Genomic DNA, 20,513 nt, shown 5'->3' on the forward strand with positions numbered 1-20,513 from the left:
GAGGGAAGGAACTGCAGTGGTGAGGGCGCTCTGCCCCTTTATCGCCTCGCCCTCGGTGCATCGTGATGCTGAGGGGAGGGATGTGGGGGGCGCAGGAGCATTATAACTGACCCTGCTAGAAGAGGCTTTTACCGTACCCCTGAGTGGGAACATGCAGAGTCAGCTCAGAGAACACTGGTGAAAAGTTATTTGGTTTTGTATTGTGGTAGCTTCAAGTGGCCCCAGTCAAGCATCAAGACACACACACACACACATACCCACACACACACACACTCCGGCTGTGCTAGGTGGCGTTCACTCAACGAAAAGACAAGACAGTCCCTGCGCTGGAGAGTCTAGAGTCTCTACATAGACGGCTTTGGCGAGTGATGATCTACAGCATTCTCTAGAGCAGCTGTTCCTCAGAGGTCCCTTGTGACCCCAGTCTCACCTGCCACATAAACCCCAGCTCGGCCATTCAGGCCGGGCTAGACTTTGTTCCTGTTGTGGGGAGTAGCCCCTGCAGGGAGGGGCTGAAGGCTGGAGACGCTTTGTGTCACAGAGCCAGCTCCACGCTTGCTCTCGCCTTAGGAACTCGGAGAGGCGGTGAGGGTCAGCCAGGGGAGTAGCAGGGATGTGGAGCCAAGCTCTGTGTAGAGGGCTGGTCCTAGCTGTGGTACAGCTGTATAGCTGCCCTACGGGCTTCGCTTAAGGATCACAGTTTCACCCTAGGTTCCCTCCTCTCCCCTGCCACAAAACCAGTCTCAGTTCTTATAGATCTGAATGGGACAAAGAAAAACACCTGAACCCACACAACCCCCAAGGCCGTTCTCCTGGAAGGGTGAGTACTCGGTGCATTAATTCCTCGCTCTTGCAGATCCTGCAGTGCACATTATATGGCCGTGAGGGATACTGAGTTGTCTCACCCACCGTCTGAGCGAGCTCGGGCTACCAGGATCCCGATGTTCTCATTCTCTGTCTTCAGTGGAGCAACCAAGTTATTTTTTATTGAATATTCTCAAAATATCCCTAAAGGCTGAATGTATCATGCTTACTAAGGGCTGAAGCCTGCACACTTTCTGCAACGGGCCCAGCTCATTGAATGCTTCCAGAATTTCATCTGAAGTTGGGGCTCAGCCAGTGCTCAGTCATTGTGCCATGGGGTCTTTACAGCTCCTGGCCAGTGAGTCAGGACACATTTCTGACTGTATCTTGTCCTGTTGTGCATTTGCACCACTGCCACTTCTGGGTTCAGATTTTTGTTTAATCTGGCTGCACAGGTTTTTGTGAATTTGGCAGGCGCTGGAGTGATCAAAGGAAGAAGATGTGTGTTCAAAACAAGGAGCAGCTATAATTGCAGGGTAATGGGATTGATTTGTTGCTCTTGGTAAACTGGGAGTTAAATGGCAGTGCAGTGTAGCATACTTGCTCCGAGTTGGCACCAGCTAACAGTTGACATATGCTAGGAAAAATCTCGCGCCCAATGTGTGGGCGCTGGGGAGAGGATGAACAGGGTTGCCAAAACAACAGGAATTTACTGCCGCTGACTTGCACAGAGCCAGATGTTCAGCTGGGGCTGGTAGGAGAGACCCTTCTGGCTAGAAAATCCCAACATGCCCTGAGAAGAATAAAAGTGCTTGTCTTCTTGTAATTAGCTCATCTGGAAGCTTTCAGACTCCAGGCATGGAGTGTCAATCCAGGAGACTTTCCCATGCGGTGGGGGAAGGGAGTCTGTGAGGTTGGATGGCACTGCTGGTGGGGCGGGAGGAGGACTTTATTTCCATTCTCACAGGCAGTGCTCCCCATAGACGGGGCTACAGACTTGCTGTTGCTACCCCAGGGGGCGGACACACCCACTCGTTAAATAGGCCCAGGCCCCTCCAGCCCACCTATCACCTGTGGTGTGGCATACCCACGGGGCTTAAAGGAAATGCACATGGTGGAAACCAGATGTCACCTTTTTCCCCATTGCCTGCAAAGTGATAGGCTTGTACACGTGGATATTTCCTCAAGCCTCTGGGGATCTTGTACTCTCTTAGCAGTCTTATGTCCTGTCCCTTCCTTCCAAATCTGTGCTTCCTCCCACAGCCTCCTGCTTTCTAACAAAGACTTTGAGTTGTCTGCCTTTGATGGATCAGTGTGGTGCTCTGTCAATTCATACTGCTTCCTTTGCTGCCCGACTCCCATGGCTAAGATGCCTTCAAGTCTCTAAGCCTGACATGGCGTTCTTTTGTAGGTGTAAAATTTGGCTTTGCAATATTTTGCAAAAGCAAAATATTTGTAACACCTACATCTTGCTGTTGACCCCATCACTGGAAATGCCTGCCTGTGTTTCAGGGAGCAGATCCAGACTTTCCTCTCGGTCCATACCACCAAATCCCCTTATCTCATGGCTTGACAACCGAAACCTCATCCCCTGCAAGCCCATTCAGAGTACTACCACTGCTGCTCAGGTAATTGTCCTTGCCCATCACTCTGCCAGCATCTGAGTCCTTCCACTGACTTCCTCTCCTCCTCTGTGCTGAGGAGCTTGTCTCTACCTGAAAGTATCTGACCTAGCCACTCCATTGCCAACCAGTCCTGTGCTCCGCCAGCAGTTCCAAGATGCGGAAGCCAGAAGGGGCCATAATGGTCAGACTGACCTCTTCTGTGGCATGGGGCCTAGAATTCCACCGCGTGAATCCTGTGCCAAGCCCAGTAGCTGGGAGTGGGCTAGAACAGCTTTCTTTAAAATACCTCCTTTGGGATCCACCAGCATGTCCTGAGCAGGGTGAGCATGCACTGCCCCCAGAACATGCTGACCCGCGTGCTGGGCGACTGTAGTGAAGAGGGGGAAGCCTACGAGTTACATGGTAGCTCTCTGAGCTGGGTGCAGGCAATGTAAGCTATTCTTATCCTGGCCGGGTGTGCAATGGTTTCACTGACTTGACTTGAAAAGCGATTTTAGCTAAGCCGGTGCATGCTGTGGAGGCCAGGCCTATGGGAATTATGTTGCCCTGGGATGCAGCTCTCGACTTTCCCAAGCACACTGGTCTGTACCTGGCGTTCTCTGCGGCACAGTTAGATTCCCAGCCCTGAGGTTCAGGTTTTTCTGTAACTTTTTTGGCTGACTGGCTAAGGGCTTGGCTACACTTACAAATTTGCAGCGCTGCAGCAGGGTGTGAAAACACACCCTTTCCAGCGCTGCAAATTGCGGCGCTGCAAAGCGCCAGTGTGGTCAAAGCCCCAGCGCTGGGAGCGCGGCTCCCAGCGCTGTCCGTTATTCCCCACAGGGAGCTGGAGTACGGACAGCGCTGGGAGAGCTCTCTCCCAGCGCTGGTGCTTTGACTACACTTAGCGCTTCAAAGCGGAGTGCCCCAAGAGTCGGTGCTGGGGCCGGTTTTGTTCAATATCTTCATTAACGATCTGGAGGATGGTGTGGACTGCACCCTTAGCAAGTTTGCAGATGACACTAAACTGGGAGGAGTGGTTGATACGCTGGATGGTAGGGCTAGGATACAGAGGGACCTAGACAAATTAGAGGATTGGGCCAAAAGAAATATGATGAGGTTCAACAAGGACAAGTGCAGAGTCCTGCACTTAGGACGGAAGAATCCCATGCACTGCTACAGACTAGGGACCAAATGGCTGGGCAGCAGTTCTGCAGAAAAGGACCTAGGGGTTACGGTGGACGAAAAGCTGAATATGAGTCAACAGTGTGCCCTTGTTGCCAAGAAGGCTAATGGCATTTTGGGTTGTATAAGTAGGGGCATTTTCAGCAGATCGAGGGACGTGATCATTCCCCTCTACTCAGCACTGGTGAGGCCTCATTTGGAGTACTGTGTCCAGTTTTGGGCCCCACACTACAAGAAGGATGTGGATAAATTGGAGAGAGTCCAGCGGAGGGCAACAAAAATGATTAGGGGGCTGGAGCACATGACTTATGAGGAGAGGCTGAGGGAACTGGGATTGTTTAGTCTGCAGAAGAGAAGAATGAGGGGGGATTTGATAGCTGTTTTCAACTACCTGAAAGGGGGTTCCAAAGAGGATGGATCTAGACTGTTCTCAGTGGTAGAAGATGACAGAACAAGGAGTAATGGTCTCAAGTTGCAGAGGGGGAGGTTTAGGTTGGACATTAGGAAAAACTTTTTCACTAGTAGGGTGGTGAAGAACTGGAATGGGTTACCTAGGGAGGTGGTGGAATCTCCTTCCTTAGAGGTTTTTAAGGTCAGGCTTGACAAATCCCTGGCTGGGATGATTTAGTTGGGTTTGGTCCTGCTTTGAGCAGGGGTTGGACTAGATGACCTCCTGAGGTCCCTTCCAACCCTGAGATTCTATGATTCTAAGTTTCCAGCATGACCCCTCAGCAGAGCCGCGAGAGACTTACTGCAGGGAATCCCAGCGCACTTGCAGGAGAAATTTGATTTTCCGTCCAAGAACAAATAACTGAAACTCCATTGAACCAGGTGCTAGCGTCAACTGGGCCCCAGAGCGCAGCTGCTGCCAGAAAGCAACAGATGCTGCTTTACATGAGCATTCGTAATCTGCAATGTTCTCCATTAGGAGCTGGGGCACGTGGGAGCGCGGGCTTGGGAATGGAATCACGACTGAGGATCTGGACTAGTGCTGGTCTGTCTCTGTGATTTGTAAGCGGCATGTTTGCATGCTGAGGGCACCAGCAGTGCTGTACACACGCTTCATCTGACGAGAGCACCGGGCACCACGTTCCTCAGTGCCCGGGGGCAGCAGCAGCCTAATGCAAGCTGGCATAGCTGGGGGAGGGGAGGGAAAGGGCCAAGCAGAGCTAGAGCGATGTCTGCCCCATCCTCCGTTACTTGCTAAGCAATTAGCCTGTAGCATGTTGTGTTTTCCTTTTAACTGCATCTGAGTTGTAACTTAGTGAGTGTGAATGTTGGCACCATAGCGGGACTCGGGGCTTTCAAATGCAGCGGGGCAACACCCTGAGTCCTTTTCATACTGGAGTGCCCCCAGCCCCTCCTAAATACACTCCCACAGCAGCGCTCCATGGGCTTTGATGGCAAAGCCCTGAGTCCAGAGACGAAGCTTACCTGGGAGGCCAGGCTCAGACAGATACTTCTGTGCAATAGTTCGGGCTTAGTTTGTGCTGTTGGCTAGCAGAGCTATCCCAGGAGAAGGCCTTTTTCTGAGAGCCCTCGCCATTTCCTTACTGCTGCTTACACTCGATAGAGACTCCCCCACCTACATCACGTGCTGCATAGAAATGACAACCCTGATTCTGGCTGTAACATGGGTCTGAACCTGATTTAGCTCGGGCCAGCTCCCTCTAGAACCCAGGTACCTCTGCAGTCTGTAAGCTGCAACTAGCAGAGTGTAGCAAGGCTCGCAGGGCCGTGGTGGGGTGCAGGTCAGTGCTGATGGCTGAGACTGCTGGCCAGGGGCTTGCTTGGCCTGGTGCATCTCTAACTGGGCAGAGTGGGAGAGGTACGTTCCCTCTCTCTCCGTATGGCACTCGTACGTACCCTCCTCTCTGACCGGCACGTGCCACGTCTAGTGCCAGTCAGACATGATACAGGTTGAGCAGGCGTCCAGGCATTTAAACACATACGAAGGCGGTTGCCTCCTTGGGGAAAAGTAGTGCATGAGCTGCAGACAGTGAACGGATCCGTCTCCAGGTTCCCTGTGATGACCCAATTGCCAGTCAGGGCTGTGGGGAGCTGGAGTCTTCACAGGCAGGAAACCAGTGGCCCTTAAGGTACAGCAGGAAGCAGCTTGGGTCCATGTGAGACGAGGAGAGCAGGGAATGAGAAGGCTGACGCTCCCATTAAAACTGGCCCTGCGCACAGCAGCTGGGTGTATCCACGCAGCAGTCAGCAGGTGTGATCGCAGCACAGGCGGACATGAGCTACCCTTAACCTCGCTAGGTCAGACCGAAGGGAGCTCTGCTAACAATAGCCGGAGCACGAGCCGGCCTCTCGAACACAATGCTGCCTAGGACCTGCGTGTGCATTTGAGAGGCTGCCCCCTGCCGCAGGCTCTAGTTGTTACTCGCGCGAGGTCAACTCAGGTATGTCTGCGCATGCTGCCATCACACGTCCTGACTGCAGGGTAGACATGGCTGTGGGGGAGCTGCTGCATGACTCTGGGCGGCCGCGGGCCTGCGTTACGTTAGACCGGTGGAGCTGTACGTTCCCATAGCAGATCAGTCCCAGCACGGGCAGTATGGTTATTTTCTATTGAACGAGCCTGTCTGGGCTTTTCACCCCCAAGGTGCCAACTCTCTCCGGCTGAATTTAGGCCCTTGGTATCACTCCCAATGAACCCTGGGAGTGCTGCTGAGTGCCAGTGGCCTTTACCCCGTACCTGTGCTTTGCTTTGCCCTGTCTGAAGCCACCCCAGAGCCAGGTTCAGAGGTAACGTGTTCTGTGCCTGTCCAGCATGATGCGCTCTTGAGACACAGAGGGAGTTCTCCCGTAACCCCCTGAAGGAAGCAGCACGTGTCTGCTCTCCTTGGGGGAATCTGACAGGGAACAGAGAAAGCTATCACATGACCCTTACTTCCCTCCCCGGGTCCCACGCACACACACCCCTCTGCTGATTAAAACCCTGGGCTGCTGGAGAAAGGCAGCGTTTCCGGGTAGTGGTGGCAGGCCAGCATGGATGGCAGCAGGTGTTTTCTTGGACTCCGCTGTATTTTCTTGTGTGATTTATATGAACTGTAACCATTGGTTGCTATAAGGGAATAATTAGTAATATTTATGTATGTGCCAGCTGGCGCTCCAAGCCTCGAACTGCAGAGAAAGGAGACACGTTTGTCATTTGTATGAATCCCATCTCTACGTGCTGCCTGCCTCCATCTCTCCCTTGGCTGTGCTGGGGCATTTCCACTGGAAACAGTCCCCACTGCCCCGGGTGGGAACTAAACACTACAAGCAGAGGAAGGAAATGGGAAAGACGGGGGTGGGGGACAGGTATTATTGGACTCGCTGGGCCACGTTTGGCAAGTGTAGCTGAAGAATAAGCTTCTGTTGTTTGTCACAAGCATGAGCGCGTTCCTGTATGAATCCAGGCACAGCACCCCTCAGGCTGTCATGCTCTGACTGCTCACTGCTGGCGTGTCCTCCCGGCCCAGCTTGCATGAGGATTGCAGCCTCTCTCTCCTGGGCTCAGTGCGTTAGTTGCCTCTCTAGCCCACTCCATCTCCTCTGAGGTCAGGAGAGACACCGGGCAGCTGGTGACCCTAACGTAACACACCTCACATCCAGCTCCCAGTATCTGAAGCTACCAGCCTCCTTCAGCACAAGGGGGTGATCCCAAATAAAGCCTCTGATTAAAAACCTTGGCTGAACCACACCAGCACTGCCTGTCTGTACCAACGGGGGTGTGAGCCCCTCGCACCTCACTTCTGGTTTTTATGTAACATACTCTACTTTCTTTTGTTGTGGGAACAAAAAGTTTACCCAGTTAACTTAGGCCCTGATTCAGCAGAGCACACTTCATGTGCAGTGTTAGAACGGGGCTCTCAAAATGTAACATGCTCCTTTGCCTGCAAAGCTCCTAATAATTGTGGCTCTGTATAACCGCTGTTAATGGTCTGCTGCGGTAGGGTCTGCTTGTCTCAGATCCTAGGCACAGAAACACAAAATGTATCTCCCTTGTTTGCTTCGATAACACGCTTGCTCCTGATGTGATTAGCTTCTTGTTTCTGTTCCAGAGGTGGTATTTCCCATCACAGTGAAGGCATGTGGGAGAGTTTCCTCTATGGTGGACATAAAGGAATGTGATCAGAAAGAGGGTCTTATAAACCTCGTTTGCCTCACTGATTGTCTTCATCTTTGGGAGAGAACTCTCGGTGATTCTGCCAGTCTAGCTAGCCCCATGGCCGCCTCATTGTCAGGTGCCTAACACACACAGCCCAGTGCCCCCAGTTCAGATCAGATTTATCCAGCCACTAACACCAGTGCACCAGAGTAAAATCTTACCCACGAAAGAGATTGTTTAAAAAGTCCAGGCTAACCAGCTACAGAACCAACCAGGGTTAATTCAGTTTATGCCAGAAATGAATGAGCAGAGATGGGAGTGTGAACCTTTCAGCCTAAAGCCACAGTCACTGCGTTACACCTTCAGAAGAACAACAGCACTTTTCAAATACTCACCCAGCGTTCTGGCCAGTCAGCTAATAAGATGCTGTGCATCTCAGTAACTCCCAACCCTGACGCATGGGAGCAGTGCAGACTGCAGTGAGGAAGGGAGCCTAGGGACTAGGATTACTCCTGATGTGACCGGCCAGCATTGTAGCCGTTGTGCTCTGCTCCAATCATCCTAAATGCCTGCAGCATGTGGGCTGACACGGGCCCTACCCCGGCAGCGGCACATGTGTGGCTCATTCTGTGTATCTGCACAGAGCCCTGTTGGCGTCAGCATTCAAGGTGATCTCTTGCCGGTGGCATTTGTGGGCCTGTGGTTCCGGTGCACTCAGCGTTGACATCTTCCCCTCCGAGGCTCTGAAGGGGCGTGTCCCGCTGTTGCATTGAACCATGATGTGCTTGTTTCTGACGTCTCCATTTTCTTCTCTTACAGAACATTTCAGCACAGAAGTCAGTCTTTTGCAGCTGATCGGCGATCCCCCACCGGAGCAAATAACCCAAGTCAATGGCCCTGACAACACTCCCGCCTATGTCTTCGGGCCAGATGCCAACACCGGTCAAGTGGCCCGGTACCACCTGCCTAGCCCCTTTTATAGAGACTTCTCGCTCCTTTTCCATGTTCAGCCCACCACCGACAAGGCCGGCGTGCTCTTTGCCATCACAGATGCCTCGCAGACGGTCATCTATGTCGGAGTGAAGCTCTCCGCCGTGCAGGACAGGAAGCAACAGATCATCTTCTACTACACGGAGCCGGGCTCCGAGAGCTCGTATGCAGCTGCAACATTCTCCGTGCCTTCCCTAGCGAATGAATGGACTCACTTTGCCATCAGCGTGCAGGATGACGAGGTGGTTCTGTACCTGAACTGTGAGGAGTTTCGCCGGGTTCGCTTTGAGCGCTCTCCCGATGAGATGGAACTGGAGGATGGGTCTGGACTCTTTGTGGCTCAGGCTGGAGGGGCTGATCCAGATAAATACCAGGTAAGTCCCCCACAGCCCAAAATCACAGGTTCCAATGAAATCAGGAGCATAAAATGGATAGGGAGAGCAGGCGTGTGTGTGTGTGTGTGTGTGTGAGAGAGAGAGAGAGAGAGAGAGAGGGGGATGTAACTTCGCTGTTTGTTTAATTCCTTTTTTAACAGGACCACAGCAAAAAAGCTGAAGGTGAAACCCTGAAACTTGGCCCAGATGTGGTCCTCAGGGGCTTTGCCTAGATTTGGGGGTCAAAAGGGTTTTATATTTAACAGAGGCTGTGGCAACGTCCTAATGAACACTCATGGGAGAGCATGTATCTGCATTTCTCAGACATCGTTTACAGTGGGAAAGTTTGCATATCATTTCCAAGAATGGGAGCAATAGCGTGTGGAATGGAATGCAAGTGGGATTCAGGGGCGGTGCTCAATTCCCGCAGCACCTAGCACTGTTTTATTACCCTTTCCAAGTCCCTGGCGCAGTAAGTGCATGCTCTCTCGGGAAGAGCCGTTTGCATCTGCGCTCTTCTAAAAATACTTCTCCTTTGCCGCCTGTTGGCTTGGCTGAGAAAATATTGTGTGATAGCTGGAAAATGTTAATGGCACCAAAGTCTGTCTTTGTTATCAGATATTTGACTATTTGCCAAGATAGTTGCAAATACAGAGACAAGCAAGGAGAGCAGGTGATTAGTGGAGACATGTTTTTAAAACTGATTGCATTTTAACAGGGTTATACAACGTTGTGAGTGAAACTCTTTTAAACCTACGTGGAAATATTACCGTGAGAACAGAGCACAGTTGTTTCTAACAACCAGTAGTGCTTGCAGTTAGAATTTTGTCTTAGATTGAACTCCTTTCACCCGGCACGCAATTGTACAGGAACAACATAGGCTAAGGAGAACGATGATTGTTTGTTTTTAAATTTACTAGTCTCACAAATAATAGAATCACAAAGTTCCCTTGTTTCTAAGTTTAAAAATTATTTGAGCTGGTGACTATAATTGCGACAGTTCAGAGCCAAGGGACTTAATGCGGGGAGGGAGTGAGGTCACTAAAAGTTCCCTAGGGAACCAGAACGGTTAATAATTATTGGTCAGCCTGCTTGTTCGCAGGTTGCCCTGGAGTGGGGAAGTTAATCTTTCACGTTTTAGTAAGAGCCTTGAACCCAGCATTCCTGGTGGGTGTCAGGTGTTTGCTTGTTCGGTGCAAAAGCATGATCAGTTTGGAAAACAAAGGTTCTAGAGCAGAAAAACAGCATGCGAGAGAGAGACCCTAACTGTCCCTCCCCAGAACTGGCCCGCAGCGCTGTGGGGAGAAAGCTTTATGCTGCTGAATGGCGCAGGCTTCACGAGGGTGTTAATACAAACACACAACATGCCTCCCCAGCAACTGTCACTGGAGTTGCTGACTGATATTTCCCAGCCACTGGCCGAAGGGAGCGTTGGCAGTGCTGGCGGAAGATGCCGAGGGACGCCATTCACAGGAAACCTGCCCCAGTTCAGATTCATGGAGCTGTCCCAGCTGCGTAGTGCTATAGGATGGGATTTTCAAAGGAAGCCGAAGGGAGTGAGATGCTCACCCCTATTCTGGTCCCTGGACACCAGGCATATGGGCTGGAGAGGTGTCCAAAGCCCCTGTAGCTGGCTGTAGGAGGATTCCCCCAGTGCAAGCACTGCAGAAGCAGCTGGAAGGCTGCCCTCCAGGGACCTCCTGAGTTCTGGTGGAGGGGGCGTGCTCTGGTGGGCTGCAGCACCCTGCCTTGCATACCTGAAGCAGACAGGGCTCCGGGGCTATCTAAGTCACCCCAGGGCTTCTCCAGTCCTTGGAGCAACCCAGGATCAAGCACGGACAAAGCAGGCTCAACGCCCCCTTAATACCCACCCACCCACCCACCCTGGGATTTGAGTTCTGGATGACCCTCCTAGAGGCCTGGGAAAATCCCCATGGTTTAGCCAGCTCCTCCCTGCACCCCCAACAGCAGGTGTGTCTCTCAGATTTAGGGTCAGAAGGGGCCATTCTGCTCATCTGGTCTGACTGTCTGTGTAGCTCAGGTGCCTGACTCCCATAGGGATGCTGACAATCCAAGGCTAAATCCCACTAGATGGGAGCGGGGCAGTCGGACAACTGGGCATTAGTTATTTTATTGTTCAGTAACTAGCAAAAGGAATTCCTTCTGGGTAGCCAGTGCCTGCTCTTCTATGCCTGGTGAACCCTGGTGGCCTTACCATGCAGTCGGGGGAGCATTTCCATAGCCTAGGCTGCTTGGGACCCAGTTCCCAATCTAAGGCCTAGTCTACACGACAGCGTTTGGTCGACACAAGGCACCTTACCTTGACCTAACTCTGTACGTGGTGTGATAGACCCAGGCCAGCTGGGAAGAGCAGAGGAGTAGAAGGGAGCTATATTGGCCACTGGATACACAGTTTTCTGTTCCCTGAGTGACCAGAGCAGGGGCTGCTCCAGGCTAATGAGAACACCTGACTCTGATGAACCTGCTAAGAGTCAGGTGAGGCTGTTAAGCACCTGACTCTAATTAAGGCCCCTCTGATGCTATCAAAGGGCTCACTCCAGTCAGGCCAAGGGGGAGCCGGAGGAGAGGAAGTGTGTGCGAGGAACTGGGAGCAAGAGGGGTGCAAGAAGCTGAGAGTGAGTAGGCACTGTTGGAGGACTGAGGAGTACAAGCCTTATCAGGAGGAAGGTCCGGTGGTGAGGACAAAGAAGGTGTTGGGAGGAGGCCATGGGGAAGTAGCCCGGGGAGTTGTAGCTGTTGCACAACTGTACCAGGAGGCACTCTAGACAGCTGCAGTCCACAGGGTCCTGGGCTGGAACCCGGAGTAGAGGGCAGGCCCAGATTCCCCACAACCTCCCAAAACAAACACAGGAGGAATGGACCTGGACTGTGGCTTCTACCAAAGTGGAAGGTCTCTGAGCTGTTTCCCGACCCACAGTGTGAATCTGTGAGGCGAGCCAATCCACCAATAAGCGCAGGACCCACCAAGGTAGAGGAGGAACTTTGTCACGGGGTCTACACTATAGTGTCGTTCCCGCAGATGTAAGTCGCCCAGTACACCGAGCTAATAACTCCACCTCTGCGAGAGGACTAGCACTTAGGGTGGTGTAGTCATGGCATTATTTATATCACCTGTTGGCTGGCAACCTCACGCAGGGTTCAGAGCTGGAGTGGCCCCTCCCCCGCCATGGGGCGCCAGCTGTCAGTGCTTCACTTCAGTGCGTGGAAGTGCTCCTGGCGAGGACGCACACCACCGAGAGAAGGAGGGTAGTGTGGACATGAAAAACCACAGTAATTACTGTAGTGGCTGTACTTAACTTAAGTTGACTTAATTTTGTAGTGTAGACGTGCCCTACCGTGGAAGAATTTGCGTAGTGCTTCTCAGTGGGAGACATAACCTGCCTTTGTTACCTACATGGATTACAGCAGGATGCTCTGCAGTTGTACACAGCAGTGGCAGGATGCACACGCTGGTGTGGCTACTGGGGTGTGTGCCTTTTGTAAACGCCAAGGCCAGAAGGGACCATTGTGCTCATACAATCTGACCTCCTGTACAGCACAGGCCAGAGACCTGCCCCAAAGTAATTCCTAGAGCAGAGCTGTTAGGAAAACAAACAATGTTGACTTAAAAATTGTCAGTGATGGAGAATCCTCCATACCCCTTGGTAAGTTGTTCCAATGGCTAATTACTCACTGTTCAAAAAATTATGCTTTTTTCCCAGTCTGAATTTGTCTAGCTTCAACTTCCAGCCATTGGAGTGTGTTAGCGCTTTCTCTGCTAGACTGAAGAGCCAGTTATTAAATATTTGTTCCCCATGGATATACTTATAGCCACCTCTCAGCTTTCTCTTTGTTAAGCTACATAGACAGACTCAAAGAGCACAATCACTACAAGGCATATTTTCTAATCCTTCAATCAGTCTCATGGCTCTTGTCTGAACCCTCTCCACTTTCAACATCCTCTTTGAATTGTGGGCACCAGAACTGGGCAGAGGATTCCAGCAGCGGTCGCACCAGTGCCAAATATTGAGGGAAAATAACCTTTCTGCTCCTATCCAAGATTCCCCTGTTTATGTATCCCAGGTTTGCATTAGCTCTTTTAGCCACAGCATCACACTGAGAGCTCATGTTCAGCTGATTATCCACCATGACCCCCAAATCTTTTTCCTGGGAACTCATGATTTTGAAAGAGTCCCCCATCACGTAAGTATGGTCTATCTTCTCACATGGAATTTAGCCAGAGACGTGTCCCAGTGTTACGGGCACTGCCAGAAATTTAATGATGAATTCCTGAGTTAGCATAGTCGGGGGCTTCCTGTTAGTAAGTTCTAATGTTTACTGAATGTTAAGGGGCCATATCTTCTCCCCCATAGCTCTGTGTTAGCAAGGGCTCCAATCTGGGAAGACTTTCTGATATAGTGAAACGGGGGAAAGATACCAGCCTGTCTAAGCAGCCTCTGTTTAAATGTTGCCTGGATTCTGCTGCCTTCATTTGCAGAATGCTCCAAATGAGCAGCCGTTTAGAGGAGACTTCAGGCAGGGTGTTTAGTAATAGATTATTGATTTGGAGTCAAAAGTGAAAAAATGTAACCCTCTTTGACCAGGAAGGATGGTGCAGATGCATCCCCTGAAGCAGCTTCTAAAGTGCACAAAGCAGTGTGATCATTACCTACCCCTTCGTGAGGAAAGCGTTCCAGAGCAGTGCCTTCACGCTGGTTCTCAGCGCTGCTGGGCTCCAGGGGATGACTTCTTTTTTATTAGTATTGCCTCCGTGGAAGTTTGTTTTTACAGAGACTTCTCTCTGCTGTTTAAGTGAATCCAAATATTTATTCCAGTGTCTCATCCAGAGTGACAGATGAAGTGGAAATAACTAACTTTTCATCCTCAAGTTAATTAACTTAATAACGCCGGTTTAATTTATGGGTTTAGCAACCCTTGTATTTGTGGTATGCTTTGTGCCTCCCACTGAGATCAAACCTGGGCGGCATTTCTCCTTCAGCTGTCTGGCCCTCTGGGGTTGGTGCCAGTGAACTAGGCACAAAATATATAGTATCTCCAGTGGGCTTACTGCCCCCAGAGAGCTGGGGGAAAGTTGAAGTTCTTCTTCGAGTGCTTGCTCATGTATATTCCACAGCAGGTGCGTGCGCACCACGTGCACCGGTGCCAGACATTTTTCCCTTAGCAGTACCCGTGCGGGGGGAGCGCCGCTGAAACCCCTGGAGTGGCGCCTCTATAGCACTCTAAGGGGAGCTGCGCGCTCCCCCCACCCTCAGGTCCTTCTTGCCGCCAGTGAAGGTGCATTGGAACTTCTTGCTCCAGCTTCGCTGCAGCCTTTCTTGTTGATCTTAACGGTACCTTTAGCTAGTTAGTAGTAGCTCGTAGAAAGTAGTTTTCAGTTGTTAGAGTGGGCCCGGGACATGCCCCGTGCCCCAGGCTTCAAGTCGTGTGACTCCTGTCGCCATTCCGTGCCAAGGAGTGATCCGCATGCTGAGTGTCTCTGCTGCTTGGGCGAAACTCACGTGAGTGAACGCTGCAAGATCTGCAGGTCTTTTAAGCCACAAACTAAGAAGGAGAGGGACATCAAGCTTCGCACTCTCCTCATGGAATCGGCACTGGCTCCAACTCTGGTACGCTGAGCGGACTTGGCGCCAGGCACCACATCGTCGGTGCGCAGCGAAGCCCCCTCCCCCAGGCAGCACCGCTCCCCTTCCAAGAAGCAAAGGAAGATCTCGACTTCGCAGCGGTGCCGAGAGAAGGAAGGGGGAGAGGCTGGTCCCACATGGGGCAGCCCTCAGTTCCCCCCGGGCTCAACCTCCCACTTGTGCTGAGTGGAGAAGCCCAGCAATGTTGATACTGAGCTCAAGTAAACAATGTGCATTTTAATCTGGCTAAATGTAGGAACAAAGAACATCTAGGAACAAAGAACACAGGCCATACTTACTGGATGGGGGCCTCTATCCTGGGATGCAGTAACTTTGAAAAAGATTTGGAGGTTGTGGTGGATAATCAGCTGAACATGAGTTCCCAGTGGGATGCTGTGGGCAAAAGAGCTAATGTGAACCTTGGATGCATAAACAGGGCAATCTCGGTATTTGGCACTGCTGCAGCTGCTGCTGGAATCCTGTATCCAGGGCTGGTGCCCACAATTCAAGAAGGATGTTGATAAATTGGAGAGGTTCAAAGAAGAGCCAGGAGTATGGTTAGAGGATTAGGAAAACTGCCTGAGAGTGATAGACTCATGTAGCTCAATCTCTCTAGTTTAGGTGACTTGGTCACAGTCTGTAAGTACCTGCCTGGGGAACAGATATCTCATAATGGGCTCTTCCATCTAGCAGTGAAAAGTAGAAGATACAATGGCTGGAAGTTGAAGCTAGCTAAATTCAGACTGGAAATAAGGTACATTGTTAACAGTGAGGGTAATTAACCACTGGAACAGCATGACCAAGGGTCATGGTGGATTCTCCATCACTGACCATTTTAAAACCAAGATTGGATGCTTTTCTAAAAGATCTGCTGCAGGTACTATTTTGAGGAAGCTCTCTGGCTTGTGTTATACAGGCAGTCAGACTAGATGATCACAATGGTCCCTCTGGCCCTGGAATCTACAATCGTATGAATCTGTGAACACCAGCCAGCATCAGTATCTTCAAAGCTGTGTTTACTTTGGTGTGGTTTGAATGGTGCATGTCAGGACAGCTGGTTTGACATGTCCCATCCCCAAATCATTCAGGCTGTAGCACGGCTCTTCGTAGGGTTTCAGGAATGCTGTCTGAGCATGTGAGATTGGGTTCCAGCGGGGGGAAGGTTTCTACGTAACCACATTTTATTCATGTTACTGACTGTGATTTGAGACGATAATGAGGAGACAGAAAAGCCGGCAGAGTGCTGTAACTGAGCACTTGGGGAGCACATGAAAGCTAGACTAATGCTTGCTAGCAGAAAGCCTTTCACACTGTTCAGTCAGTGTCTCCTTGTGCCAGATCCTTGGTTAGGGTTTAGATAATGATGATGAATCATGTGCTATTGAGCTCGGTCAAGGAGCGTTTATCCGTGAACGCATCAGCATGAGGTGTTCTTCCCTGTGTGAGAGTCTTGGCCAGCGCTGCCTCCTGCTCAGGGGTTGTGTACACAAGTGGAGTGCAAGGAGAATTCATCCAGAATAACCCTCCACAAAAGCGTAAACGACTCAATTCCACCTCTCTCCGACACCTGGATATCCCCTGGCCTGGGTTCTGCTAGCACTGCCTGCGTGTAATTAATGGACATGATAAGGCTTGCAGTGCAGCTAGACAAGTGAATCTATTAACTCTCTGGGGCCTCTCTAAATTCAAAATTGCCATGTACTGGCCCCAAAGCAGGGTCTCTGGTATGTCCCAGAGACCAGTTACCTTGCCCACAGGGGATCCCCAGCCTACCTGTGGGCTTGTGCAGCTGTCCAGCTGCCAGCACCAGTCCCCCAGGCACTCTCCATGTGAAGTGGGAAGAAGCTAGTGCCAGCCCAGAGCACAAAACCTGGCAGACTCTAGAGCTGACAACAGAAGTGGCCAGGGGAACCTGGATTGGTCCTGTTAGAGCATTAGCTGCCATGCTCAATGTAACTCCTAGAACACACTGACACATTGGACCAATGCTGTTGAATTGGAATAGGCTTGGCTGGTTTTCATGGGGTCTACATTTCCACCCTCCTCATGCAGCCACAGATCTCCTGCCAAACAGATTTTTCTTCCACTGCCATCTTCCTGCCCCCATGTCCTGCCCCATAGATGTTCCCCCCAAGCACCAGGAGTCAGTGACTCAGTCCACAGCCCGTCTCTCACACTCAGAAGATGTCGGTGTGGAGCCTTACAGAGGCGCTGGATTGCTCTCCTCACTCGCTGGAGATTGCTTTTCCCCCAACATGGGCTAGAAAACCAAACTGCAGTCACACAAGCAAAAGCCATTTGGGATCCTCTTAAGCCAAATGCATTGGCTTAAGCGAACCTTTGGCCCTCCTGCTCTCTGTGGCTGGTAACCCCGTCCAGGAGCCGTGGTTCTGAGTAATTCTCTTGAGGCACAGAGGTTTGCGTAGCCATGTCAAGAAACTGACCCGCTCACAAGACATAAAGCAGCAGAATGAATTGGAAACACCATTGTCTCTTAGCGTCCGGTCGTGAGCGAGTGATTCGAATCCAGCCCCCAAGTGCGAGGAGTGTGCTGGGGTATGTGTGCTGTCCCCTTCTAGCGGCTGGCCCACAAAGCATGTCTGAGTCAGCTACAGCCATCATGCTGCAGAGGCTCCTGCTTATCTGGCTGGAAGTCCCAGGGTTAGTCTTGGACAGTGGCCCATAATGATGCTTGTCATAGAGACACACAGAAGGTATGTTGCACTCCCAATTAAAATGACTCCAATATGTAAAAGTTGGGGCCAGTGTTAATTCCTAGGACTCTTTGAGGATTGTGCAAGAGTAATGAGTGGGCCGAAGAATTGAAACCATGGAGTTCAATGGCACACATGTCCCTAATGGAGAGGGCTGCATGCATGCTGCCGCGTGGACTCCTCGGTGACTGACTGGGGCAGGGCAACGGGACTGCTAGTGCAGAGTGCTATAGGGATATGAGAATTGTTGTGAGTTTTCTCTTCCTTGCCTGGAGGCAGCCAGGCAGCATAGAGCCAGGTGAGAGAGGTTCTCAAACCGACCACAGAAAGAGCCTCCTGGACAGGTGCCCATGCTTCAGAGTGGATTCAGAGTTGTCCTGGAAGCTAGTGAGGGAGGGGTTTACGCTCCTATGTGTCCTTTCAGGATGAAAAGCTTGGCGGCCTGGCTGAGGAAATGCCAGCCTGGCTGTGAGTTTTACAACGAGGCAGTGCATCATCGTGCTTCCCGCAGCAACTGCTTCACAACCCATTCACAGGGCCTGGGGGATTTCAGTGCCAGACATGAACATGAGCAAAAGTCTGGTCTCAAGTCTGTGTAATGCAGCCGGAGTCCCATCTTCGCGCTCACTGAAAACAGGCCATACAGTGACAGACTCATGGAGCTCAGTCTATCTAGCATAGCAAAGAGAAGGTTATGGGGAGATTTGATTCCAGTCTATAAGCACCTACATGGAGAACCAATATTTGATAATTGGCTCTTCCATCTGACAGAGAAATGTACAGCACGAGTCAGTGGCTAGAAGTTGAAGCCAGACAAGTTCAGGCTGGAAGTAAGATGTACATGTATAAGAGTGACAGTAATTAAGCATGGGAACAATTTCCCAAGGGTCGTGGTGGTTCCTCCAGCACTGGCACTTTCCAGTCTGCTCTGGGAATGACTGTGGGGCAGGTCTCTGGCCTGTGCTGTACAGGAGCTCAGACTAGATGATCACAATGGTCCCTTCTGGCCTTGGAATCTCAGAATGTGAATCTGTGCACGGATAGGCGTGGCCTGTAGGGAGAGCGGAGAATCTGAGCACGGGCGCGCTGTGTTAATCCAGAAGTTGAATTCCACCAGTTGTGTACATATAGGCTAGACGGGCCAAGGAAGGCCCAGGGCAGCGTCTAGCAAGACAGAGTTGCTCTGGGCCCAATGGGGCAGATCCTCAGCTGGTGTAAATTGTCGTCAATGAGGCCATGGTGATCTCCCCCAATATTGCATCAAATGTTTCCATTTTCCTTTGAGCTCTGCTTGGTTTGTGTGTCACCAAGGCAAGCTGGAATTGCTCTGACCAGTTCGTCGTGCTGCCGTTTGCACTGGGACTGCAGGCTCTCTCTAGGGACTGGGAGCTAGTTCTCACTTCCTGCCCTGGCAGGCTAAGCAGCCACATTTTTACCTTTGGTCTCAGGCCCAAGACACAGAAATGGACCCCCCAGCTCTCCCGGGGAGCCACAGCTCCCCATTGCCTGCCTGCCTTTTGTGGATGTCAACCCGCAGCAGGGACACTGTGCGCCTGCCATGCGAGTGCATTGTGGTGAGGATTAGGGGAGAAAAAAGGGGGCGATACTCTGTGGGGAGGGGGCACTTCCACCAGGGGAGTTCTGCACATAGATCTCTGACGCGCACTGCCGAAGGGCTGACTTCATTCTGATTTCTGTATTGGTGTGATTGTTTTCTTATTCCATTTAGCATTTGCATATCGCACTCCACCACAGTCCCTGGTGTCAGACCCTGCCAGCGGCGGGGAAGGGCTGAGGATTGGGGCCTGCTTTCACTTCCCCCAGTGAAATTTGCCTGGAATTTTGCCAGTCACTAAGAGCAGACTCTGGCCCAAGGAGAGGTGGCACCAAGCTGAGGAGGAGGAGGCTGCAGAATGCTCGGAGGTTGCTTGTTTTCACAAGTACCCGTTTTAGGGGTTACAAATAAATTCTTTCAATTTCAAGAGATATCTAGCAAGTGTGGTGTCACTGCGGGTGCGTGGCAGGGCATGGGGTCACTGCAGGTGCAGGATGTGGTGTGTCCGCCAGGGGTGGGGTGTCACTGCTGGCAGCCACGGTGGAGCATTGTGGGGCATTACTGCAGGCGGGGTGGGGCATGGTGGGGTGTCATGGCAGGCAGGGTGTCACTGCGGGCACGATGGGGCATGGTGGGGTGTCATGGCAGGCAGGGCATCACTGCGGGCAGGATGGGGCATGGTGGGGTGCCATGGCAGGCAGGGTGTCACTGCAGGCAGGATGGGGCATGGTGGGTGTCATGGCGGGCAGGGTGTCACTGCAGGCGGGATGGGGCATGGTGGGTGTCATGGCAGGCAGCGTGTCATTGCAGACAGGATGGGGCATGGTGGGTGTCATGGCAGGCAGGGCGTCACTGCAGGCAGGATGGGGCATGGTGGGGTGTCATGGCAGGCAGGGCGTCACTGCGGGCAGGATGGGGCATGGTGGGGTGCCATGGCAGGCAGGGTGTCACTGCAGGCAGGATGGGGCATGGTGGGTGTCATGGCAGGCAGGGTGTCACTGCAGGCAGGATGGGGCATGGTGGGTGTCATGGCGGGCAGGGCGTCACTGCAGGCAGGATGGGGCATGGTGGGGTGCCATGGCAGGCAGGGTGTCACTGCAGGCAGGATGGGGCATGGTGGGTGTCATGGCAGGCAGGGTGTCACTGCAGGCGGGATGGGGCATGGTGGGTGTCATGGCAGGCAGGGTGTCACTGCAGGCAGGATGGGGCATGGTGGGGTGTCATGGCAGGCAGGGTGTCACTGCGGGCAGGGTGGGGCATGGTGGGGTGTCATGGCAGGCAGGGCGTCACTGCGGGCAGGATGGGGCATGGTGGGGTGTCATGGCAGGCAGGGCATCACTGCAGGCAGGGTGGGGCATGGTGGGTGTCATGACGGGCAGGGTGTCACTGCGGGCGGGGTGGGACATGGTGGGGTGCCATGGCGGGCAGGGTGTCACTGCGGGCAGGATGGGGCATGGTGGGGTGTCATGGCAGGCAGGGTGTCACTGCAGGCAGGATGGGGCATGGTGGGTGCCATGGCAGGCAGGGCGTCACTGCAGGC

General features: G+C 52.2%; 1 protein-coding gene across 5 annotated transcripts in view; it reads left to right on the top strand.

The window, feature by feature from the left end:
• Positions 1–20,513, top strand: part of COL18A1 (collagen type XVIII alpha 1 chain) — a 282,560-nt gene that overhangs the window by 181,649 nt on the left and 80,398 nt on the right. For 4 of the 5 annotated variants that reach the window (XM_045032088.1, XM_045032086.1, XM_045032084.1 and 1 more), the window contains one exon: positions 8,518–9,062. In XM_045032088.1, the coding sequence (XP_044888023.1) occupies positions 8,518–9,062 (545 nt within the window). Of the gene's footprint in view, positions 1–8,248; positions 8,367–8,517; positions 9,063–20,513 lie in introns of those variants that run through there. The other variant, XM_045032087.1, reaches the window with a different exon arrangement.

Source organism: Mauremys mutica, chromosome 10 (assembly GCF_020497125.1).
Source record: "Mauremys mutica isolate MM-2020 ecotype Southern chromosome 10, ASM2049712v1, whole genome shotgun sequence".
Lineage (NCBI taxonomy): Eukaryota > Metazoa > Chordata > Testudines > Geoemydidae > Mauremys > Mauremys mutica.